Genomic DNA, 25,746 nt, shown 5'->3' with positions numbered 1-25,746 from the left:
TGCAAATGAGGGATAATGATGGTTGTCCCTGAGGCCAGGGCAGAGCTTTAATGTATCCCTGAAGCACCAGGAGCTGCTGCAAGGAGCAGGGCTGGGCCCCAGCCAGGCACTCCTGCTCCTGTGCCTCTGCTCTGGGTGGGTGACTCACAGAATGCTGTTTGCTCTTTTCTTGCCAGTACCTGCATTTGTCTCCTTAGGTACCACTCCTGCCCTTGGCTTGGGTGAATTAATAATTTATTTATTTATTTTAAAGTCCTGGCTTCAGTTTCCAGATTCAGCTCTATTTTCAATGATCATAGCGTGTCTTTTGGGTTGTATTTTTTATGGAGTGGGCAGAGTGGGGAAGGAGTACGTTGGGTTTTCCTGGAGGAGGTGAGAGTTGGGGATGTGGTGACCCCTGGCAGTACCCTGGGGTCTCTGCTGCCTGAACTGCCATTGATTGCATCCAGGTCTGGAAGCACATTCAGGGCTCCTGGTGTTGTGGAGCTGCAGCTGGAGCTGGGGCAAAGCCAAGGCTCTGGTGCCATCAGCAGCTCCCCAGAGAGGAGCCTGGAGCTGCCTGTGCCCGAGCTGGGGCTGTCCAAGTGTCTGACAAAGCTTTGTCCTTCCTTAGGCCCCTCAAAGAGGAGTGAGGGACAGAAATGACCCAGCAGTTTGTTACCCAGCCTAAAGAAGAAACAGAGCTGGTCTGGCACTTCGGCCTCCTCTGTCTCAGCTGGCAAAAGTGCTCAGCTGGAAACACCCTGGAAGCCTCTAAATGGTGTGGGTGTATTTAGAGGCTGGGTGTTCCGTGTTGTGGTTAGCATTAAGGATGATTTGCAAAGGCAGTAAGATGTGATGTTTTAAAAATGCACCATCACTCTGTATGTGGGATGTGGAATGGTGGAAGGGAACAAAAAACACCAGCCCAAAATGTGCTGACTAATGAACTGAAAGTGGTTATTGATTAGCTGTGCACTTTCATTACCCTGCTGCAGTCTGAGAGCAGTGAGCGATTCTTTTTTCTTTATTAAAAAAAAAAAGGAAAAAGAAAACTTTCAAAGGCGCTTATAAAATATTTAGTGTAATTATTTCCAAGATCAAAACTCCAAAGAAATTACCCAGCCACAGAAACCTTGTTAATCTGTTGGTGTTATGGATGAAAGACGCAACAGAGATATTAAACATTTACTGCTCTTGTGCAAAATGGCCCTGTACTTTCCACCTCAATTGCACCATTATTCATCAGCCTTCACTGCTATGTCTGTCTTGCTCCCCATGTAAGAATTTTAGGTGTCATTACAAGTTTCTTCTGATGGAGTGGGACTTATTTTCTTTATCCCCATTTTGCCTTTAGGCAAGGCAAGTCTCAGCCTAATGAAACCTGTGAAGTATTACAGTGCTCTAACACTGCCTTTGCAATGGTACAGTGTTTTTCTCCATGAAATAGTCTTTTTAAACCAGCTTTGAATGCTCATTTCCTGTTCCACATGATATTTGCATAAGTGAGGGAATAAAATGTTTTTTCCACCAGGACTGTAACTACTGAAAAAGTGAAGTAGCTGTTGATGACCCTTTTCAGTTTGAATGGGGAGTTACTGAGGAAGCAATCCACAGTCTGTCCAATGTTGACTCAAATCCCAAAATTGCGTTTTAGTGTCTCAAAAGCAGGTTTAGTGGATCTGCAAGTATTTGGAGATAAAAATTCAAATTAACATTGAGAAATAGCCTGAAATGGGCTGACGGTTGGAAAAGATGAGCATAAAGACCCATGAATAAATAAGCTATAAAATGGGGAATGAGTGCTGTGGTTGCCATTCCAGGAGAGGTGGAATATGGCTGTAATGGGTTTGGGACCGAGGGGCTTTCAAGTGCCTTGTGCAGCAGGGTAAGAACAAGAGTCACAGGAAATACATAAAGCTTTGGACTGCAGCCTCCCTGCTCTCAATTTCTTACTTTCATGCTTAGTGACTGGGAAGATGAAAGAGTGGGAGTTTTCATGACTTTCTGCCCTTGGTGTTTTAATAGAAAACTGGGATTTCCAGTGCAGCTGCTGATGGAGAGAAAGAGAACAGGGGTGGTGTGGACATGGGCATTAAGAGCCTGGATGGATTTGTGGCTGGGATTTTACTACTTAATACAAGTGAAGCCTTGACCAGCTGGTGGGAACTGCACCAAGCTCCCTTGTGTTCCCTCTCCTGATTTCTGTCAGGAAGAGGGATTGTAGCACCTGGAGCTGTAAAGTGTAAATGCAATAACCTCCCAGGGATGCTACCTGGGAAATTAGATATGTTTATTTTGTTTTTAAACCTGGCCTGCCTCCCATCTCCCTGCCACTGCTGCCCACAGTCTGTAGGCTCCTGCATGCCAGTGGCCCTTCAGACTAATGGATGTGCCACCAACCAAAGAACAATCCTGTCCATGCTGTGTGCCTGTGGCATTCCATAGATTTTCCTTTACAGTAGCTGAATGAGCTGCCAGCAATTTTCAGTCTGTTTTCAGCCAACACGCTGTACTTGCCACACTGTCAGTGCTGCTTTTATTTTTGTTTCCCTCTGTGTGTATATATGTATATCTATATATATGTGTCTATATATATATATTACACATCTATATTTATGTATTTTTGCGTGTAATGTTGGCCTCTTTTCAGTGGATAATGCTGAGTCTTGGACTAAGAGCAACCCCATTAAAGCAGGATCTGCCCAGTTCTTTTAGCTCACCAGGCTCTGCAGCCTGGCCACAGGATGCTGGGGTTTGTGGCTGTTCTCCTCATGCAGACTACTTGGAAACGTTTAAACTTCAATGTCAGCATCCTTTTTAATATTTATCTTTATCCCCAGTATCAGCAAAAGGATTAGAGGCTGGTTTGTCTTTCCCTCTGAACTCATCTGTGGCTCGAGTGTGCTTATTAGTTCTTTTAATGGCTTCTTTATTAGATCGTTATTGCATAACCTCCAGGCACGGCAGGACTTGAAATGTTAATTTTCCAACCAAAGTTCAGCTGATGGACTTCACCTGATCCCCCCGGAGTCCCTGTGTGCGTGGGGAGGGCTGGCTGGCCTTGCACCACACCATCACTTACAAAGCAGAAGGAAGGCAGTCAGTTTTTCCTCTGCCAGGTCCTGAAGTAGTAATAGGAATGGAAAGTACAAAAAACCAGCACAATATCCGAGAATGTTTAAGCAGAAAAGGTGATGGGTGTTGTGCACACTTTGCTGTGGTGTTACTTTCCCCCCTCCCTTTCTCCTCATGTTGCTTTGAGCCAGTGTTTGGCTGCCCAGTGAACTATAACAAGATTTAATAGCTCCAGTGTCGCTATATTGCATTTGGACTGCTTCCATCCTTCAGTTGTAATAAACGTCTACTTTACAATGAGCTCTTAAATTCTATAAGTGACGTCAAATTGTATCTAATAATGGCAAAAAGATCAAGTACTGGAAATGTGACTTGCTTGCCCTGTCTTACCAAGCAATGTTTGTCCTCAGCCCCTCGCTGTGCTGCTCCCTTTGAGCGCTCTGGAGCTTGCCCCACACCTAGGGAAGCTGATTGCCCCAAATTCTTGTGTTTTCCTTGTCCCCTGGCTGTGCTGCAGGCAGTGGCCAGCCCCACGGGAGCTCCAGCACTGGACTGCTGCAGCTGTGCAATGTGGGCACTTGTTCATTAGCTGTGCAATGTGGGCACTTGCTCATTAGCTGTGCAATGTGGGCACTTGCTCATTAGCTGTGCAATGTGGGCACTTGTTCATTAGCTGTGCAATGTGGGCACTTGCTCATTAGCTGTGCAATGTGGGCACTTGCTCATTAGCTGTGCAATGTGGGCACTTGTTCATTAGCTGCTGATTCACTGTGGGACGGGATCTAAGCTCAGTCATGGAGCTGGGATGTGCAAACATCTGCATGGTAATTTTTCTCTCTGAAGTTGTGACAGATGAGGTGGGAGATTAGGATGAATGACCCTGCCCAGAGTCACACACTGACACAGTGGCCTTGGAGCCGAGAGCGTGTGAACTGTGCACTTTTAAGGAGCTTTAACTTTTGATCAGTTTTTTCTTCTTTTTTTTTTTTCCCCGGGCCTGATAAGTTTTTAAATCTGCTTAGCTGTCAGTGAGAAGGTACGACCCACATGATGAAAACTGAAAACTGCTGATTTTCAAAGGCTCGTTCTCTCTTTTCAGTTTAGTGTACGTGTGTGTGTGTGACAGAGACAGTTTTGAGAGCAGTGATAAGTGGTTTGTGGCCACAAAGCTACTAAATAGAAATGTTGAGGCTTTTTAACCTTCCAATGTAGACATGGCTTGAAACAGTCCCACTGGAGAGATCACTTTGGTGGGGTTGGGCGAGGAGGGGAGGGAAGGGAATGGTAAAATATGAGCACTCATTATTCATCTTCTTGGAAAAGCCTCATTAATTGTGTTTTCTCCTGACCTTTACAGAGTAGTGATCAGTCATGAGAAATTCACAGTGGCACTTACACTCCAGCCTAGAGTGTGCTGAGCACTCTCAAACCAAGAAGTTCCTCTCTGTCCTGTCTCCTTCCCGTGGAGCCAGCAGAGGGATGTGGGCAGGACACATTCCAGGCTGTGCTGGTCCCTGTGGTGGATCTTGGCTGTGTGTGCCACAGCTCTGGGAGAGGGTTGGGCAGGCAAGGCTGGTGAGTGAGGGCTGAGCAAGGCTTGACGACCAGGCTCTGTAAATACTCGTGGAAAGCTTCTGAGAGGCAGGGACACTGTGGACAAGCAGGATCTGAGTGACAGGGAATGGTCTTTGCAGCAATGCCACTCTGGACAGATAAAGCTGAGCAAGACTGCTCTGGGCCAGGAGGGAAACTGCCGCATTAATCAAGGTGTGAGCACCGAGGCTGCCTTTGAAAACTGCTGACTTCGGCCCTGGGATTCTGTTTCCCACTTATGCTGCAGCTTCTAAAGGCATAAATAAATCCAAGCACAGTAAGGATGCAGTGCTTCCAGTCATGGGAGAGCGCTGTGTCCTCCTCCAGGGAGCTCTGCAGGAGGGGGAAGGTGGCTGGGCTGCTAAGCCTGGTGTTGCTTCCAAAGTCTAAGAGTTTGATCCACTGACATCTCTTTGATATCGCTTTCTTCAAGGAAGCATCTTCTTGGGGGATAAAGGCGATGTAGACAGCCTAAGGAAGGTCTTTAGGGAGGTAGGTGAGGTCTTCAGGTAATGCCTTTGCTCATCCTTTTACCATTACAGGTTTGGCTTGCTTTTCTTACAGTTGTTTCTATTAATTATCTTAAATTTCTTGGTGATGTGAAAGTATTGCAGGGAAAAATGTTCAACAGCTGAGTCAAGAATATCAGTCCTTAACTCACGAGTGTGCTCCTTCATAGAGGAGACTTTTCTCAGCTTCTACAGGGAGCACAGCCCTGAGCAGGCAGTGAGTGATCAGAACCTGAGACCTGGGGCTGGGACCTGCTTCTGCTACCAGCTGCTGTGTGAGCTCCATGATGGGTTTTCATTTTAACTTTATAATGGCATAAAATGAACCTCCTGTGTGAGGCTGGAAAAAGCTCATTATAGTTGCTCTCTGTCGTGTCTGTTGGAAAAGGGATGCAGCATCCATGGCCTGAGGTGGGTTCCTGCTGCTGGGGCATTGCTCACTGCAGCCCTGAAAAGCCTCTGCTCAGCAGCCTGAGCATGGAAAAAGTGAGCTGGTCAAAATTTGTCATTGAGGTGACAGAAGAGAAGAGTCATAGCAGCTCTTTTGTAGCCTGAACCCACGGCGTGAGTGGTTCTGCTACCCTGAACCCGCCGAGGAGCTGGGATTTCTGCTGTCACACTCACTTTCCATCTCCTCAGGGCTAGCCTGGGAAGCCTGGCTGGGATTTGGCCTCCTGTAGCACAGTTTAACCACCCTTCACACACTGAACTTACTCCTTAATTACAAAGCTGTCAGTTGTTATCAGGCCTTTGCTACCTCCTTTAGTACCAGGGAGGCTGCCCAGACACTCCCAAGTGAACCAAGTCCATGGGTTAAATGGAGAGATTCTGCTGGGTCTCTTGGTCTGTTCAGCTTCTGCAGATCCAGATAATCCTCCCCTAATTTAAAGCATGGGCACTTCTTTTAGGGAATTTATTGTTGTGAGGGGGACTGTTAAAATTGGAAGTAAATGCAGCAGGCTGTGCATGAGCCTTCAGACAGCCTGGAGCAACGGCTCAGAGGTGAACCTGACTCATCTCAGCAGGATATTGACTCTGCAGCATAATTATGATGCTTTGAGAACCTGATTTCAAAATAATTGAGGTATAAAATTATGCGCCTGGCTCTCCCCGTTACTACAGCTCAGGGCTGTACAAATGTGCCACTTGGCTATAGCAGGAGCAGCAGCGAGTCTGGAAATGTCCTGCGTCACCGCTGCGTGCCTCTTGCTGGGCAGCCAGCTGCAGGCTGAGGTTTGCAAACAGCCTCTGGAGCTTCCAGTTGTGCAGCCACAGGGGTTTGGCAAATCTATGGAAAGTCCAGATTGGTGTGGCCAAAATCCAGTGGTGAAACCCTGGCTGTTTGCTAATCCCAGCTCAAACACCTCTGCTGCTTCCAGCAATGGGCTGGGTGCAGATGGGTGCCATGGACACAGCTGGGGTTGTGACACCTGTCCTCCAGAGCTGTGTGGTGGCTTCCCTGCTTCCAGAAGCCCTTTTTCCTCTCTCTCATCATTTCTACAGAGAAACTTCTGTGTTTTGTTTAGACAATATGAGTGGTCTTTGATTCTCCATGAAATCCCAGGATTTTGGAAGGAGCCACTGTCCTCAGTGAGTTGTCTGAAAGGGCCATTTTGTCACCTCTGTCCCACCTGGAATGGTGTTCCCCCAGATGTGAATTTGGTGAAATCCCATGTTTTTATTTCATGGTTTGATACCTGGGCTCCACTGCTCTCGGAGGGATAAGAACAGGTTATTTTCAACTCAAAGACAATCCAAGCTGCAAATGTACCTCAATAATTTACTCTTTTTTTGCCACTCTGGCTAAAAACCAGGCAAACAAGTCAGGTGTGTTCTCTTTGTGCCTCCTTCAGTGTCAGGCTGCTGATCCCAGGTGCCTTTCCCTTGGTTTGAGGTTGGGATTTGCTCCATGGTGTTGCCCAGTGTGTTTCCAGGGTTGTTTTCCCCCCAGTTCTCAGGAGCTGGAGTGGGTCACTTCCAGTGGGCACATAATCAGGGGCTGCTGCTGCCTGCAGTCCTGTGGGCTGAGCCCAAATGCTGCTTTTTGATCACTGGCCACAGGGAAGGAGAAACCTGCAGGAGGGTTGATGCTGAACCCTCATCTCCCATAAAATCTGAGCAGGAAGCTGGAGCAGGAGCCAGTGCTGTGACCAGACAGGCTCCACATGCCAAGGCTGCTGTTGTGCCTGCTTGGGACCAAAATGTTGGGATTTTTAGTCTGTGATAAAATAAACCCTCTTGTGTCTCAGCCATCTGAATGATTACCTGACTGGCACTTCATTATAAACACATTTTTTCCATGTTGGTACTGGTTTCTTGCCATTTTATTGCCTTTTAGGTTCTGTTTTTTGTTTTATTCATCTCCTCCAATCAATAGAAATGTTCTGCTTTTAGCAAGCAGCAAGGACAGATGTGATTGATGTCCTTATGATGGAGCAGAATCACTTTCAGAGCATTTGGGGAGCAAGGGGAGAAGCTTTTCAATCTAATTTTCAAAGATCTCTAAAGCACAAGAAACTGCTCAAGATGTGTAGCTGAGTCTCCCATTAGCTCCAAGAGCTGGGATCCTGGAGTTGCACCATTGCAGATCTGGTCCTTGAGATCCATCCTGTGGTGGTAACTGTTGTTCCTTGCCATGACACTAATTAAAAACCACTGAATGAGATTATCTTCACCTGTTCTGGAGGATTAGTTTGGAGGAAATCCTGTATATGTGTGGATGCACACACTTGTGTACAGAGCTCGGCAGTGTAGGGAAGCAGAGTTTTCCCAGAATTATTCTCTACAGGCTTTGCCATAGCAGAGACTTCTTTATCCGCCCCTCCACGGGCACAGATTGCTCTGACAGCAATAAAATGCGGCAGAGAATTGAATTTGGAAATAAATTGTTTAGATGATGCAGCACCAGACGGATCACTATTCCAGAAGAGTCGGTCCGGGGTGGATTTGCTTTAGTGCCAGATTGGAAATCTGGCAGTCACAGGGAGGAGAGCTGGGGCAGCGTGGCACGGGGCTGGGTGTCCCCTGGACCAGTGTCCCCCAGCAGTGTCCCCACACGTGCTTGTAGTGGGGCAGCTCTGGCAGACACGTCGCAGTAAACCCGGGTTATAAACACTGCGTGTTGTCCCTGGTTGCTCTGTGACCATGGGCATGTGTCTGAGCCTCTCTAAACCTCGTAAAAGGTTGCTGAAGTGTTGTGCAAACACCGACTGGCACTAAGGGCTGTTGATAGCGGTGCGGTTTCCTGATTCCCACATCGTGGTTTAATCCACAAGATAAATTGGTTGGGGTTATTCTGTTGGTTGTTTTCACCAGTCACAGGGCTTGGGGCTGGTTTGGCTCCAGCAGCTCTGTCTGAAGGTGTCCAATAAGCAGGCACAGCAGAAAGGTGGATTTTGGTGACAAGAAGGGAGCAAGTGAATGGTTTGTGTGCTGTGAGAGCCATCACCAGATCCTGGCCAGGCTGACTGGGGCTGATAACAGACTTTGCTTCTTGTGTCCTCTTCTCCTCACAGTCATCCTTTTATTTCCGCTTCCTTACATAAAGTTATTGTCTTTATCCACAGTCCATAGGGAGTATTAAAGGTATTTGAAAAGTTCCTGCTTTGACCTGTGGTGTAGTAAATGCTGTGTTCCCTGAATTCTGAACTAGTAATTCTGTTACAGTGCCTTGAGGTGGGCTACGACGGGATTTTTCTCTGTTGCAGTTTGATCTTTGACTGTGTTCTCATGCAGTGGGAGTGTAAAAATGAGCCTGACATTGACAGAAGTGACAGGAGGATCTTGGCAGCAGACTGTTTTGGAGGTGCAAAAAGAAAGGGTCCTACCAAGACTATAATTCAGAATAAAGCAGGGAAGAAAAGTACATTTCTGCTGTCTTTATTCTTAGAATCCAAAGGTCTTTCTTCATCAGATTGTTACTGAGGGCTGAGGAAGCTGAATAATTGCTTTTTCTTGCTGCTAAATGAATTTGAGAGGATAAAACCTGATGCTTTTGAGAGGATGCATCTCCAGGTGTGTTGCTGGCACTGGAGGCTGTGGGCAGCAGCTGACTATTCATTTGGAGCTTTTGTCACATCTCTTCCATGGAGATGCTGTTGCATATGAAAGTCTGATTGATGCTATGGCAAAGGTCAGGAGAGTAATAGCTTTGATGGTATCCCCTGAAGCAAATCAAAATTCTTCTGAAAGATTCTGTTCAATTTGATATCAGAGGTCTGGTAGCACTCCAGGGATTCTTCTCTCTGCTATTATGCTTATAGCTATTACAAAAATTAATGTTTGTTTGTTGTTTTTTTTTTCTCCTAAATAGGATGTTCTGCCATAAGAATGGAAAATAACCACTTCTCTCTTTCCTCCCCCCTCCTTTCTGTCTGTTTCAGGGATCCTCGATGCATTTCCTTGCCATTATTTAAGGAGCCTTTACTAAAAGCTTTTGGATTGTGTTTCTGAGCGGACAAGAGACTTTTGTATCCAAAATGCTCATAAAGGAATATCGCATTCCTCTTCCGATGAGCGTGGAAGAATATCGCATCGCCCAGCTCTACATGATCCAGGTCAGGAACATCCTGCTCCCTGCAGGGCTCTGGGGGCTCGCTGGGGCTGGGGGAGAATTCCTGCAGGATTGCATCTTTTAAATTTGGATTTTGCTGTATGCTTATCAAGGAGTAATGGGGAAAGTAACACAAACGTCAATTTCTGACTTGCTTCCTCTTCTGCTTAAATTGGAGAACCTCTGTCTGAGCTGGCTGGGGAAACACGAACCTGTTCCTGGGGAAGCACTCAGCCCAAGTGTGTGGGAACCTACTGAAAAGGATCAAGCTGTAGGGCATAAACAGCCACTGCTTCCAGCTGGGTCGTGGTTTCTGGTAATTCCAGTTACAAATCAAAATATTTTATTTTCTTGGGAAGCAATAGTCTAATTTAAACTTGAGAGGGTAAACCAAAGACATAATTTGGAATTAAGGGAGGAAGAAAAAAAGTAATATATCTGTGCTCATATCCCACAATGAAACAGATACTAATCAGTTTAGGCATAAAATGTAGATTATTTTTAATAGGCTTCTGAATACTGATGGGAATTTTTGCAGAATTCCCTGTCTGCAGTAAAGCAGTTAATTAAAATGTTGGGTTTTTGTAACTGAAGTCCTCTGTGCCCATATTCTCCCAGTGTTTGAAATCCAACCAGGAGCAGTTATAAAAGGAAATGAAACTGAAGCGTTATTTCGTTGTCTCACACTTTAAATAAAATGTAATTTTGCTCATCCAGCAAAACACACATCCAATATTCAGATTGCAGGAGATCTCTGCTTTCTGAATCAGTGCTAGAAAAATCTGCGTTGTCTTAGAACCTAAAATGAGGGGGAAAAGCAAACCCCCCCAAAGGAGAAGCACAATTCCCTCATTTCTCTCTTGGCCACCCACCGGTGTTCCTTAAGGATTCATGCACTTGGGCTTGACTGCTAAAAGAATGCATAGTGTGTATTTTGCAGTAATTATGGTCAAATTCCATTTTCTGACACAAATGTGTCATCTTTGTGTGTTTAACCTAAATCTTGGCATAAACAGGTAAACATTTTTCTTTGGTGGCTTCATTTTTCTGTACCTTTTCCTGATGCTGTAGCTGCTTTGAATATTGGTGTAATTATTTTGTTAATAACTTTGTCTTCCTAATTTGTCTCAGCTGCTTTACATGAAGAGCTGGTGGATGGCAGCAGAGTATTATCTGTGCAGAACTTGTCAGTGAGCAGCAGAGCGTAGGGGAGAGTGATCTGATTAGCAAGGAGGAACCCACCTGATTAAACAGAGGATGAATCCTTAATTGGGGAGTGTCTCTGGAGCCTCCTGGGAATTCTGGAGGACTTGGTCAGGGAGGTGGATTTGCTTTTTGATCTCAGAAGTTAAATTGCTGGTTTTAATTTCCTTAATGCAGAACATTGGGTTCTGCTTTGTTACTTGACAGGGATTTTGGCCATATCTTAACATCAAAAGGACATGAGAAGCTAAAAGGGTTTCATGCAAGGAGAAGTTCACCAGCTTGAGAAAGTACATCTCCAAATTGCCATCCAGCCCTGCTTTAATTTTCTACTGCATTTTCAGGCAGCAGAGTAAGGTTTCCTCTTAGCTCAGGTGTCACGTCAGGTTTCTGATGTCCCCCCACTCTCCTGGAGCAGGGGCTAAGCTGGAAACCCTTCATGGAGCCCAAGTCTGGGGGAGCTGGAGGAGTGCGTGACAAGCAGGGGACTTTGCTGTGTTACTTGTACAAGGAGCACAAGAGGAAAAGTTAGCTGTGCTTTTCCTGGAGAATACTAGCTTCAGCTCAAGTTTGAAATAAACAAAAAGCAATAACAAAACAAAGACCACTTAGGGTAGAGTTCATAGGTTGGTAGCAATTTACTTCAATTGTTCCTGCAATTGGTGGAAAGATTCCTGCTGGCTGAGCTTTTCCTAGAGCAGGATATCAAATGTTTTCTTCAGTTTGATTTAAAAGTGGAGGTTTTGTCTTTGAGACGGGCAGTGGGGTGCGTGACTCTGTCCTTTTCAGAGAATGACAAAGTGCTTCATGCCTGTCCTTTTATTTTACCTCTGGAACGCCTGAAGAGGCCACAGGAGAAGTAAGTTCTGTGTGTTGAGCCCCCTTATGGGAACAAGCTGAGATATCTGTGCAAAGCAGCAGTGGAGAGGCATTTCTGAGAACTCTGTGGCTGAAATGTGGAACAGAATGTTTTGAAGTAGTTCCTGGGAAGAGGAGCGGTTCCTAAAGGCAAAAGGTTAATTTCTGAGACATTTGTCATGTACAGAATGGTGGCATTATTGCTGGCAGCACCAGGCAGCCTGGTCCTGTGAGGAGCACTTCTGCAGCAGTGCAAAAGGAGATGCCACAATTGCTCCTCAAGAGTTTTAGGGAGCCTCAAGCATGTACCTGAAGTTGATCACTCGTTTACCTTCAAGCTCATGAGTGAAAATTCCCATTAAATTCCAAACCAGTTGGTACAAAGCTGCCTATTTTTTTTTTTAAATCTTTTTGCCCAGGTGTACATTTTCCTGGATTTCAGCATTGTCCAAATGGAAGTTTTCCAAAAGGCCCTTCTCCCCTGAGCCTTTGGTGGAGGTGGTGCCTCAAAGCCCCGTGGGCAGGGATGTTCAGACTCAAGCTGTAGTACTGTCATCACTTTTCAAAACCATTTCCATGTAGATTTTTGCTCTGCAGTGGAAGGATCAATCATCTGTTTCCATGGGAGAACAATCCCTTCTTATTCATAGAAGTCTCAACAAAACTTTCTACCAGATTTGTTGTAAGCAGCATCATGCCCAAATAGCAAAGGATCCTTCCATTAAATGGGAACAGGCTGTACTCATATTTGCTGTGTTTACTGGATGGGAGAATTAAAATTGTGCAGTATATAATCCACATCTCTCCTGCTTCTCTGCGCCACTGGGCAGGCGAGACGTGCAATAAATCATTGTGTGCATGCCTGTGTTGCTCTGTAATTCCTCTTATAACTACAAGTTCTCCAGGCTGGTGTATAAAGCTGTGAAAACTGAGATGAGTGGCCTGCTGCTTTGCTTTTTGGTGGTTTTTTTAAAATTTGAGGTGAGAGAGTAAAAAGTCTCCTAAGTTGCTTTCTGCTGGCTTCTGAAATATTATCTACAGTCAGTGGTTTCAGTACTTTAAGTAGCACTTAAATTCTTCCCTAAATAAGTTAATTTTACATTACAGCAAGGACTTAATGTACCCTCGACTTGCTTGAAGCCTAGCAGATCTGAATTGTTTTTCTCTATTAAATTTCAGACTTTGAATATCCTTCCAAGGGAAACCTCTCACGCAGCATTGTCAGCCTCTCCAGGTTGGGAGCCCTTGCTCCATCCAGAGCAGTTGGGTTTAGCTTTTCCATAGGCACAAGACCTTTTTGAATCATTGCTGAGGTTTTGTCTCTTTTTAGGTGCAAATTAAAACATAATCATTTTTATATCTGAGCTAAGAACCAGCAATCTTCCTTCCTGGTTTTATTCTGGTGCATAAAACAGGCAAAATATTTCAAAACAGTGAAATTATTCTTTATACCTCTATTAATGTAACTTCTCCCTGAAATTTGTGTGCACATTTAAAAGCCAGTCCTGCTTCCAAGGGTGAGGGTTTCTCAGTGAACTCAGCCTGGAGCCGAGTTGTCCATGGGACTGGGAGTGCTTTGATCTGGGGAAGCTGCAGGCTGATATCCTAAAGTAAGCGGAGAGGAACTGGACATGAGCACTGCAATGAGATCCATGAAACACAAACCATTTATGGAGGGAGCAGCTGTAGCCATCTATAGGGATTTGTTTTTTCCTGCAGAAGTTTTGAGCCAAGGACTCTGTCCTGGATGTCTTCTCAGACTCTGCACATCACATCCGAGGTGTGTGTGCTATCTCAGGCTCTGCGAGGTGAATCCTGCTGGGCACAAAGGGATCTGTGTTACACATTAGAGAGATCTTATTAAAGGGTCTCTCAATTCTTCCTCTCCTGAATCCTGCACATTTTGGTCTCAGCAGCAATCTTTTCCTGGAACACAGGCATCCTTACCTTGTGTGTTCAGGGAACCTTGCTTTCTGTACTCCTCCTCCTCCTCACCCCAGAAACAATGCACACGTTAACGTAAAGTCTCTGTTTCATAAAAGCCTGAAATAGGAGCCCTGAACGCATTTGTCGGGATGTTATTAGCCAAAGGTCAGTCCTTTTATCATCTTAATAATGTTCATTACTGTGCTTCCACATGCCATGAGATTCCGAGAGACCGCTGCCCTTCTGACCCTTTCATAAGACAAGAGAATTCCTCTTGTTATTAAAACTTATTTTTATATCAGTGTGCGCAGCTTGCTTGTCTCTTGTAAATAACTCTGGTCCTCGTTTTGTCTACACAGATTTCTCTGGGTATTTGTGACCTTCCTCCAAAGATAGTGTGCTTTAAAAATATTCTTCTGCTGGACCTAGTGATTACCTTTTGAGGATAAGACTTATTTTAAGATGCAGCGTCATCCGTTCGAGTTAATAGCGTTAATACTTTGTCATTCATCACTCTGAGGGTCCATGACTGGGAAAGGCCTCTGGCCCTGTTTGAGGCACTGCGTGGAAGATAACCCATCTGCTCAGCACTGCCTGCTGAGCTCAGGCAGCATCCTGGGAACTGAGGGCTTCTCTCTGTTTTAACATGAGCCTCTCCTCTACCGTCCTCCAGGGCTTTGCATTTATTGCCTTCCCTGAAAAATCAAAGCATGTTCCAGGCATCTGCAGTGTGCTGTACTCTCCTGTCCTGGCTGCTGATGGAGTATCCTGAGTCACTTCCCTCCTTTCTGGAGGATCAGGGTTTGTCCATCATCTCAATTTCCAGACACCTGCACTGTCCTATTTTCCCCTTCATTTCCGTGTAGCTCTCAGGAAGCACTTTGGGAACAGACTTAAAGCTCTGCTTGGTGCTGGTGGTAATTCTTGAGGCCCTGTCGTGATGCCCAGGTGCAAAAGTCGTGTCCCTTAAACCCTCAGCTCTGCTTGGCAGTTGCCAGCAGGCTCAGCAGATGGTGAAGGATTGATTGAGTGGGGAAAGCAAACTAACCCTTCATCTCTGGACACTGGAAACTGGATGGCTGATTATTTTTGTTCTGCCTGCAGATGCCTTGGCCATCTGCACAGACAGACATTTATGCTTCAGTTTTAAAGCAGGTGATGCTGCTGACAGCTCCAGAGACCCTGGAAGGCTCACAGGTCTAAAAGCAAAGCCTGGTTTGAAGCTTTCCCTCTGATTTCTGTGCTGCAGCGTTAAAAACCTGTGGCTTCTGTATTCTGTCTATTTCCTCTGGTTTTCATAACCTTTTCTTTGTGATCATGAGGATTTGCATCCTTCTGGAGGAGGAGAGTAAGGCACTTGCAGGTGTTTAGTTTTGAGGACAAGGGCAGTGCAGTTATGTGTGGTGGTACCACACTTGGGGCCTCCTTTGCACAGGTGACAGTGACACCCATACAGGTTATCATTTTGGGAAAGCATACAGAAGGAGCAAACACCTTTTCTACATCTACTTTTTTCTTGGTTTGTAGTCATTATCCTTGAATTCTTACATTGGGATTCCATATCATGTTCCAAAAAAGATTGATTTTAGGGTAGTGAACTTGATGTTGCCTTGACAGTTTGTGTGCTCTGTTTCTCTTAACAAAGGTGAATGAAGCTAAGCACAAACAATTTTAAACTTGCAGATTTGCACTAATTTTAATACAGGACACAGCACTGCCAATCCTACTAAACTTGTTGGCTGTCAAAACCCCTTTTTCTTTCTGTATTTTTTTTTAATTCTTATGAAAGAAGGACAAAAATATTGACTGGGATTAGGTTCTCCCTTTTTCAAATACCTGAAGGCAAGTAATGAATTAAGTATTAGGAAGACTATGGGGATTTCTTTAAGCCAGTCCTGCCGTGTTTTAGCACACAGCCCATTGTTAGTGAACAATTGCATTGGGTTCTTAAAGTATAAGGGATGTAGTCAGAGGATTAGATTTGATCCAGAGCAGCCCAAGTTGAAATTTTGTCTCTGACTCACAGTATAGTAATGGGCAACTTGCTTTGCCTCCCTTTAAACCAGGGACAGTAATTCTCACAGACAGTGTCTGTGGAATAGTTAATGCAGTGAAAAATCAGTTTAAAGACATGGAAGGAAATACTTGGAGTAGATGAAATACTGAGCTGGAAGTGTAGTAGACATTTTGAAAGATGAGGCATGTGGAGTAAACAAGTTTGAGGTATCTCCATAATAAAGTGATCCCTAATTCATGTGCCTGTGGCACATCCAGCCCTGACTCTAAAGGACTGTGACTGGGCGTCTTTGTAAGGCAAAGTGATTAATGAGTGGCCATGAGAAAGGTTCTCTTAATGCTGTAAATTTTTTATGACCCTGCACAATTGATTGTCCCCAAAATATCCTGTTTTTGTACAAGCAGCTTCATTAATATCTAGCCCTGATTCTAAATAATGCAGTGCCTACAACACAAAGTGATGTGTGTACAAAGTGATGCTGTGCCTGTTTCTGCTCTGCCTTGCAGGAGCCTGGTGCTGACAGCCCAGCCTGCCTGCAGCTTTTAGGGCATTTTTACAAAAAAATTGTGCTCCATTACAAGCAAAGCAGCCAGGAGTGCTGATGGTGCTGCAGAGGCAGTGCAGGTAATGTGAGAGAGGTCCTTCCTCAGGGCCTCCTGCACGCCCAGCTTTGCTTGTGCAGCTCTACACGTGCCTCTCTCTGACACAAAGACCCTTCTTGGTCACCTCGTGTGCTGGATGTCCCCTTGCAGGCAGCATTGAGGGTTACAGCCTTGCCTGGTAGTCCAAATTCTTGCTTGGCAAACTTGAGGGAAGATTCCCCTCCATAAAATCCCTGCCACAGGCAGGACTGATCAGGTGGCATCTCCTGTGGAGGTGGAAAGGACCCAAAAGGGAACCTCCTGGAAGCTGCAGCTGATCAGTGCTGGGTTGGGAAAACAGAGGGTGAATACTTTGTGGTTGCTATCAGAATTATGTGAGGTATCAGTGTTTGGGGACAGGGCAGTGCCTGGCTGGAATGAAGCACTGCACAGTGCCCAGCCCATTGATCAAACCTGCAAAGGGGGTGTTCAAAACAGCTGCTCTTTTGCCTTTATTAATGAAGCTGTTGATGAGGAACAGATTTCTTTCCCCTCTCCCCAGGGTTTCAGGTCATTCCCCTGTATTTGGAGCAGTGAGGCTCAATGTGCTATTGTAAAGCCTCGTGTTCTGATCGTTATCTTGTTGACTCAAACTAACCTTCCTTCCTGAAATAACTATTGACATGGCCCTTCATGGGTTTTTTTGGTTTTTTTTAACAGCACTAATTGGATTAAAGTAATTGTCACGCGTGAAGGATGCGTGTTGGAGCACAAAGGGCACAGGGGAGGCTCAGCTGTGGGCACCATGGTTACTGTGACATCACTGGTTTGCTGTTCCCAGCAAGGATTCGGTGCAGCTGAAGCTGGAGTGAGGGTGGCCCAAACTGGGGGATTGCTGATGCAGCCCCTCCCGTTGCCATGGAAACAGAGGATGCAGTTTCAAGTTGCCTGCATGCATAACGTGGTGCTCGTGGTGTAAACAAAACCAGGGTCCTGTGGTGCCCACAGCTTCTGGAAGGGCAGGAATGGTGTCGTGGGCAGAGTGAGGAATCCTGTTGTGGTTGGACTTCTTTCCCATTGACTTTACTGTGCACAATGAGACAGAGTGAGCCTTGCTTTGAGGGACAAGAGCTAAACTCACAAGTCCCTTGCTGTCCTGAGCAGTTTTGTGGTTGAGGGATTGCCAGTCCAACTTGATGTAATTGTTTCAGATTGGACCTTACAAAGTGCAGGCTCAAAAGTTCTGTTAAAACCATCCCTGGGATAACAGGGTTCCCATTATTAAAGTTAAGCCCCTGCCTACCTTTAAGATTTTCTTTCTAATATAACCATTTAGATTGTTCTCAACTCCTGCAAAACAGGAGCAGAGAAGCTTCCCTGTTTGAGGACTGGTTTAATATATTTTGATAAAGGTCCCTACTCCAGCAAAGAGCACTGTCACAAAATGGTTGGGGTGCTGAAATGGGTACTGGATGTAGCCCTGCCAGCAGCTCTGTGTCTTCAAGTTACTTTCTTCAAAATGGTGCTTTTTTGTTGATTCCGTGATCTTTAATGTGAGGGCACTCAACTGTTCTGACTGGGGCACAAAAGCCTCTGACAGCCAGAAGTTGTGTGTGCTGTTGTACTTCAGCACTCTCCTGCATAAGTAACAGTAGGGGTGATTTTTAATTTAGTTCCTGTAACTTCCTGTTTGCTTTTAGAACACTGTGCACTGATAAAATTATGTTGGTTTTGATGTGACAAGAAGTTCTGAATTTTGGCTTCTCTTAAGAGTGGAATAGCTCCATCTTTTGTGCTCCCTTCTTTCACTCTGAACAAAGCTCTTTGCCCTGGTTATGGTGATGTGATTTTGAGTGTTTCAGATCTTTGACATACACATAAAGAAAAGAAAAGAACAAGTTGTAAAATATGAAACTGTGGTACTTTTAGGATAACCCAGCATTTTGTTTTACAGTCAAAGACATGGGTTTTGTTTACCTGCAGTAAACAGTGGCCATGAATGGGGCCTGGTCTATCAGATATCTGCATCAGCAGGCAGAAGGTGGTGGTGAAAGCAGATTGCTGGTAATGAATTAGATGTCAGCTCAAATGCTGGTGAAGGAGTGGTTAACAGAAGCCAGAGCTGAGTCATTCCGCAGCACAGGCTGGAGGCAGAGCTACACCCTGAGCAGCACACCCTGCCTGCCCATGGTACCCATGTGCAGAGTCCCTGCTGGGAAAACCCATCCAGAATAAACCAAGCATTCCTTCCAGGACCTTTTGGTGCTTCCATCATCGGCTTTCTGGGTTTTGGTGCTGTTTAATTCTGGCAGCTATGGCTGGAATGTGCTGTTGTATTTTGTGCTGGTTTGTTTGTGGTGTTTGACTGCTGATCCTGCCACAATAAGCCAAATTACATGGCTGAGACGACAGGCTGCTTTTCTCATAACCTCTCCCAGCTTTTCTGTTAAAGTTTGCAACATGCAAGGTCCCAGCCACCGTGTCACTGGTACCTCCTCAGTACCTGGTGCCTGCAGGTGAGAGTGAGGATGGCAGCTGCTGGAGCATAGCAAGGAAGGCTCTTGGTGGTGGGAAGACGACACCACTTTGGAAAATCAATTGTAAGAATTAAATACCCCTCAGCCTAAATAATGTTCAGCTGGAGATAGCTGGGAATATTTTTCCCTTAGTGTATGGAAGAGATTGAGAGCAAAGAGTTCATTCCTCTCCCCCAGTGAAAATTTTGTTTGTACCTTGGGTGCCTTTACACTTTCTTTCTAAAACTGTACAGAACAGGTCTGGTTGGTGAAAACAGGTCTTAAGAGCTCTCCAGTGATGGCAGGAGTCATCTTGCTGAGCAGCTTCAGGCATTTTTGTGGTCTGATGGATTGTGTGAGGCACTTCATGCTTTCTCTGGTTCCCAAAGGAAGGGTCTGTTTCTGGGGACTTAATTGGTGTTTGTGGTAGCCTTAGCATCCAAAACAATAAAAAAATAGTAATTGGTCATAGAGAATGTTTTCTCAGCCTCCCTTGCCACAACAATATGAGAAGTATGTTAGCAGGGTCCTCTGGGGATATTTGCTGTCATGTTCTTGTTCTGTGATTACAGAGATGTCTTTGCTGTCCTTGTTAACTGAAACCATCAGCCAGCTGGAAACTTCTCATATCCCTATCTAAGTGGGCTAAAAAAATCCTGAGAGTTCAGTGTTATTTTAATGCATTCTCCCAGAAGAGTTTTGTCCAGACTATCAAAATACCCCCTTTCCAAATGGGAGCTGGAGGAAAAACACACCCCCAAAAAAATCTTCTCATTATTGTTTCCAGACAATGATTTGCGTCTTCCTTACCCATGGATGATAGGTCTGTCAAGCATGGTGCTGTCAGTCTTCATAATTGGAGTAATCTCAAATCAGAACTCTCGTGGGTCCTGTGGCACTGTGTGATCACTGCTGGAGGGAAGTAAGAACAGCATCAGGAAGCTAAAGCATCCCAGGCTTTTGTAAGCACTGTCTCACTTATTTAGATTGAGAGGTTGTACTGTAAACAATAATCAGTGGTAAACAAGGTGAGAGGGTAGTTACAATCTATTTTGGAAAGTTAGAACATGCCCAGATCACCCATTATCACCATGTAGCCTACCCCACTCTGCAGGAGCATTGCTGTGTTCAAAGTAGTTACAATAAAAACTCGAGGAGAAGCCAAACCAGCTGAGCTGTTTGCAGTGCTGCTGTTGGCTTTGCAGAGATTCTCTGCTTGTAGACCTGAGCCTGTGAGAGCCTGGCCTGGATTCCAGGGCAGGAGCACAAGGAGGACTCTGGATTAGATTAGTATTCTTCTTGGTGTTCTGAGTTGGTTGATGGGGCTGTTTTTCTTCTAATTCCCCAAAAGCAAAACATTACAAGGCAATCTTAATTTACACAGCCTGACTTGTGTATTTCTCCAGCTGATCCAATAAGCCACATCCTTAACTGTTTGATCCAGCATTATGCATTCCTGTTCTGGGAATGCTGTTCCTTAGGCTGTGAAAGTTTCTGTTGCCATCAACCATCATTCCTTTGTGGAGCTGTGCCCCACTAGAAAAACAAACAAATTGCATTGAGTCACCTGGTTCTGTTCACCTGGGCCAGGTCATTTGCTAGACTAAGGCTTTGCAAGGTTTGCTCTGGTTGGAGACGCATTTCTAACTGGGAAAGGAGATGGAAGATGTGAGAACTGATGAACCTGCCTGTGGAAGGCTCTGTTTACAGCTGTTGGTCTGCTGTTGAGAAGGGCAGATGATAAATGGGGTTAGGCTGGCCCAGTGGCTAAGTGATATTCATGGGAATTATTCATCTGTGATTGTTGTGCTGAGGTCATGTGCTGTGTCCCATGCTATGCTGCTGTGCCAAGAGATTTATTTTAATAGAAGCCTTTAAGTAACTGGCATTCTTGCTAATCATGGTGCATCTGCTTCTCTGGGTTCCCTGTTATGAGTAATTTAATGCTATTACTTTAGCTAGAAGGGATCTGTGTCACCATCTGTCCTGAAAAGCTATTGATGGGGCTGTGGGGAACATGGAGTGTCATCAGCAGGAGAGAGGGGCTTGGAAAGGGATGACTGGATTTCCTCTTGTAATACAATACAAGATGGTTTACTGTGCTTATGGGTTAGATAACCTGCATATAGAGGCTGTCAGCTACTCTTTGATTTCTTTTGGGGACTATTCCTCAGGTATTTATAGAGGGGGAAGATGCTGTGTCAGTAGTGAGTAGCAATGACCCAGGTAATCTGCTAAATAAAGTCTCTACTTCTCTCTGAGGCAGAAACCTCTGAGACTGACCCTCGAGTGCCTGCACATCAGCACCTCCAGCAGATATTCCTTGGAGAGGGCCTGCCACACACTTCTCAAGCCAAATGTTTTCCTAATTGAGGGTTATTTTTAATTGTTGTTTACAGACCACTTCCTTGTGACAAGCCCTCTCCAGGCTGTAGCTCAGGCACAGGAGGCATGAGGAGGCTGCATGGCTGCAGAGCAAATTGCTCTTCACTGCCACAAGTGCTTCACTTTCACAGCACCACTTATGCCCAGAGCACCATCCTGGTCCCTCAAGTGCATGTGGCTAAAGTCTTTATTTTTATTATATGAGAAATATATTTTCTCTTTGTCTTTCTGGTCAGTAACTGCACTGTTCACCATCTCTCCTGACTCTTGGCCCTTCCTGACTTCACTGCAGCTCGTTGTCTTCTCTACAAGCCAAGTGCTAAGTGTGAGAGCCTGGAGGCCTGGGAAGCAGCTTTGTGTGGGTTTATCCTGGGGAGTTTCTCTTTGATCATACTGTCCTTCCCAGCAGTGTGGTGTGTTATGAGTATAAATTTGGCCTGACTCAAAAATCCTGGCTCTAAAGAGATTTTTTTTTGGTCAGCAGAGCTCTTATTTCACATTCATCTGAGGAAATGGTCTTGCTGCCCTCGTCATAGCTTACGTAGATAAGTGACAAGTAGGAGGGCTGTGAAGGGCCAAAATTTGCTGAGGGTTTGTAACTGGGTGACAAAGGCTGTGGGCTGGAGCTGGTCCTCTGGAAAGGCTGGAGGAGGAAGCACACCCTGCTCCCAGAACAGGGTCTGCAGTCTGCTGCAGCTGCACAGAAGTGAATAAAATAACCACAACTCAGAAGTGGGATGTGAACTGACTTTCACAGAGTCTCAGTGAACTTGGTTTTTCCTTCCTGCCTTCTCTCCCAGTGAGCTGGGACAGTGACACTGTGTCACCCTCACATCTCCCACCATCAGAGCGTCACCAGTTCCACGCTGGGTGGAGAGGCTGCTGATGGAATTATTCATGTACAGCAAAATTGGCCAGTGTTGTGGGTTCTTCAGGGTTCCAGCTGTAGGGTGAGAACCAGGCAGCTCATCTCCATGCAGAGAAGTTTCTGTTAAAACCTGCTGAACAGGGAAAAGTGAAGTGGGGAATTAGTGTTAGTGAGTAAAACCCCTCAGTGGATTTTGGTCCCAAATGAGCACTTGCAGAATTTCCTGGAATTGCTGTAACTGTGCAATCTAGAAGGGAGTTTTGAATAACCTGGCATGAAGAAAACTCATCTTCCCTCTGCTTATGATTTCCACGTGCTTCTGCCATATAATAAAACTCTAAATCTCTGTGATTTCTGTCAACTGTTCAGAGCAGATGCTGTGCAGTTATTCTGTCTGACACTTCCACTGTGCTGGCTGGGTTACTGCCTTTTCTGAGACCTCTGAATTAACCAGATTTTGGGGTCATCACAATTATTTAATGTTATTGTCATAAATATTTGTACAGGACTTGGTCAGTGCTTACATAAGAACTGAAAGACAGTAGTTTGTTAGAAGAGGATGTGTGCTTTAATGAACTGCCAGCTGAGTGTTAGAAATAAACTGTAAAAAAATACTTTTCTGGATTTTTTTTTTCTGTTGCAGTTTGTGGGGCAGGAAAAAAGTGATTATTTAGATTGTCAGTTATTTAGGTTTGTCAGTTACGGCTGTTTAAATTTAAAATCACTTGAGAGGTCTTTATAAACAGGGCTATTTACTTCTAAGCAGCTCTGTTGGCTTAACATCCTGTCCTCAAAAGATAAGAAGCTGATCTCTTGCATCTTATTAATAATTTTCTGTTAAACCATGTTATCCTTTGAATTGTTTGTATGCCAAAAATGAAGAGTTGTTATTGTGTTACATTTCACAGTTGATTCTTGGTATAAAATTCCTTTTTTGCCCCCTTAATTTCCAAAGTACTGTGCTCTTGTGATGCTCTCAAATACAAACAATAATCTCAAAATGCTAACAGAATGAATCTGTTGTTTGGAAATGATGAAGGTTATACATCATCCAATCTGCTGAAATGTGTGAGAAATTAATAAATATTTGGTTTGTCTCTAGCTCATCTTAGAAGCACTGAAATTAGTATTTTTTTATTGAGGGAATTTTTGCCAAGTTTTCACTGAAGGACAGTCCTACAAATAAGCCAAAATGCGGAGGCTGCCAGGGGGTGCAGTGATCATTCTGGCAAACTTGGGCTGTTTCTTCCAAATATCTTAATTAGCAGAGCAAAGTCTCCAAGCTGTTCTTGGAGAGCTGCTGCTGGGCCAGATCATGCAGCAAACCCCCGACTCCTGTGGGTGTAGCTCCCAGAATGGTCTTTATCACTGTGATCACAGAACCATTGAGGTTGGAAAGGACCTCTGAGATCATCGAGTCCTGCCTGTGATCAATTCCCAGTTGTCAACTCAACCAGAGCACTGGGTGCCACGTGCAGTCATTCCTTGAGCACCTCCAGGGGTGGTGGCTCCAATGCCTGGCCACTCTTCCAGGGAGGAACTTGCTGGTGTCCAGCCTGAGGTGCTGCTGCCCCAGTGTGTGATTCTTCACGCTGACGCATCACCACGGGCTGTGCCAGGCTGGACAGACTCCCCCTGGCTGCTGATGCAAAAGGGTTTTGTGCTGTTGGGTGGTTCAGAGCTGGAGCCAAGGGTTGGGGTGTGCTGTGTTACCTGTTCCAGGAGCAGGAGTTGAGATGTCATTACAGCTCCGTTCAAACTGAGCGTCCAAATGGAAATTGGTGTGGGGTCATGAATAAATCAAATCTCTGTGTTGGCCAGATGAGTCTCTACATTTTAACTTTTTACTCTCTAGGTTTGGTAATCTTAGTGCTGGGGTGCTGCTGCAGCTCTGCTGTGCTCAAAAGGAGTCCTAGAAACCATCCCCAGTGTCCAGGTGTTTTGAGAACCCAATCCATGTACAATGCCCTGGAAAATGAACATTTTTGTGATGTGTTTGTGGTTTCTGTTCCCTTTCAGAAAAAGAGCAGAGAGGAGACATGCGGGGAAGGCAGTGGAGTGGAGATCCTGGAGAACAGGCCCTACGTGGATGGCCCGGGGGGCAGTGGGCAGTACACTCACAAGGTTTACCACATCGGCATGCACATCCCCAGCTGGTTCCGCTCCATACTGCCCAAGGCAGCGCTGCGCGTCGAGGAGGAGTCCTGGAACGCTTACCCTTACACGAGGACAAGGTAAAACTGGCAACGTGTCCACAGCTCTTTCCCTGGGTTAAAGACAGGGCTTGATGTCTCTCTGTGGCAGTGGCATTTCCCTCTCCAGTAATATCCTGCAGAGCAACTGGGGTCAAGTCCTGAAATTCCTGTGCAGTGCTTGGTGTCTGGAGTTTGCCTGGGCTGACTGCACACTTTCCTGAGAATTTGTGGCTCCTTGCTGTAAAAATGTGAAACTGTTTTGTCTGTCAAAGCTTGGGCAGTCATGAATGGTTTTTATTTAGTCATGTATCTGCTTAACATTGCAGATCTCTGCAAGCTCGGGGAGGTTATAAATGTGCATGGTGCTGGGACAGATGTCATGCTGAATCCTGTCAGGGAAGACAGGATGCATTTGTACAGGGAAAGAAAAATCCTAATAAATAAATAAATAACCACAGCACTTCTTTTCTGAGAACTGTCTGTCATTTAACTAGGAAATAACAAACCTACATCCTATGGTTTTTGCCCTGAGGAGGGAAGAGAGCCAGAGGCTCTGTGGAGCCCTCTGGGACCTCCTTGTTTCATCTGATTTTGTCAGGCAGGACTTCACATACCCTGGAAAAAAATAACCTTTGTGCCAGTTACTCCATTTTAGAGCATTTGCTCTTTTGCATGTTTACAAATCTGATTTCCCTGACATCTTGCAAAATAAAAAGGCTTTAATGGGTATTTTGATTTTTATGAAAAATCTGGAAAAATTTTCTGGTTCTGTTTCTCTGCAAGTAGCATCAGTCCTGGGAAGGTGGGGAGTCAGTGTGTGCATGTGGGCTGTTGCCAGTGACTGAATATACTGGAGCTGCCTGACTTTTAAGTGATTAAAGTTCACTTCCAGTCAGTTTTTATCCCTTCTCTTGAAATGCCTATGAGTCAATCAGTTGGCCAGGAAACCTGTGCTGCACAGAACTAGTCCATGTTTTATTCTGCCATAGGTTCCAGGCAGGAGCTCTGCTTTTCTTCTTGCACAGGTGCATTTCCTGGGTGTCCTTGTATCAGTATCCATGTCACAACTTTTTAATATAGTGGGCCCAAAATTTATCTCCTTGCTGAAAACTGGTGAGCTCCTGTCTTAAGAAGTTATTAAGGAACAAACTCTAGTTGGTATTTTAAGCATATCTGAAGGAAAACCTGAGTGAGGGCTGGCTGGGATCTGAGGCTGATTTACTCTGAGCTGTGTTGCTCTGGCCCCCAGGTACACGTGTCCTTTTGTGGAGAAGTTCTCTATTGATATTGAGACCTACTACAAAACTGACCCAGGAGACCATAACAACGTGTTCAACCTTTCTGCTGCAGAAAAAAGACAAACCATTTTAGGTAAATAGCTTTCTTCCTCTACTTTTCCCTGGTTTTGTATTTTTTTTTCTTGGTTGTCCATCTGTCTGTCCATCCTCCCTAAACACACACCTGCATCCCTGTCACTGTCACTGGA

The 25,746-nt window shown here is 45.1% G+C and overlaps 1 protein-coding gene and 1 long non-coding RNA gene across 14 annotated transcripts in view; both read left to right on the top strand.

Moving 5' to 3' along the window:
* Window positions 1-25,746, top strand: part of PITPNM2 (phosphatidylinositol transfer protein membrane associated 2) — a 124,624-nt gene that overhangs the window by 52,281 nt on the left and 46,597 nt on the right. For all 13 annotated transcript variants that reach the window (XM_064392088.1, XM_064392081.1, XM_064392087.1 and 10 more), the window contains 3 exons: window positions 9,542-9,715; window positions 24,085-24,299; window positions 25,510-25,631. In XM_064392088.1, coding sequence (XP_064248158.1) covers window positions 9,638-9,715; window positions 24,085-24,299; window positions 25,510-25,631 — 415 coding nt within the window. In that variant the 5' untranslated portion in view covers window positions 9,542-9,637. The remainder of the gene's footprint in view (window positions 1-9,541; window positions 9,716-24,084; window positions 24,300-25,509; window positions 25,632-25,746) is intronic.
* Window positions 16,004-24,001, top strand: LOC135282388 (uncharacterized). Its single transcript, XR_010348585.1, has 2 exons — window positions 16,004-18,896; window positions 23,921-24,001. It is a non-coding gene; the product is annotated as an uncharacterized LOC135282388 (long non-coding RNA).

Source organism: Passer domesticus, chromosome 17, assembly GCF_036417665.1.
Source record: "Passer domesticus isolate bPasDom1 chromosome 17, bPasDom1.hap1, whole genome shotgun sequence".
In the NCBI taxonomy this organism is placed as follows: Eukaryota; Metazoa; Chordata; class Aves; order Passeriformes; family Passeridae; genus Passer; species Passer domesticus.
The sequence above is the reverse complement of the archived record's forward strand: the minus strand, read 5'-3'. Positions and strand labels throughout refer to the sequence as shown.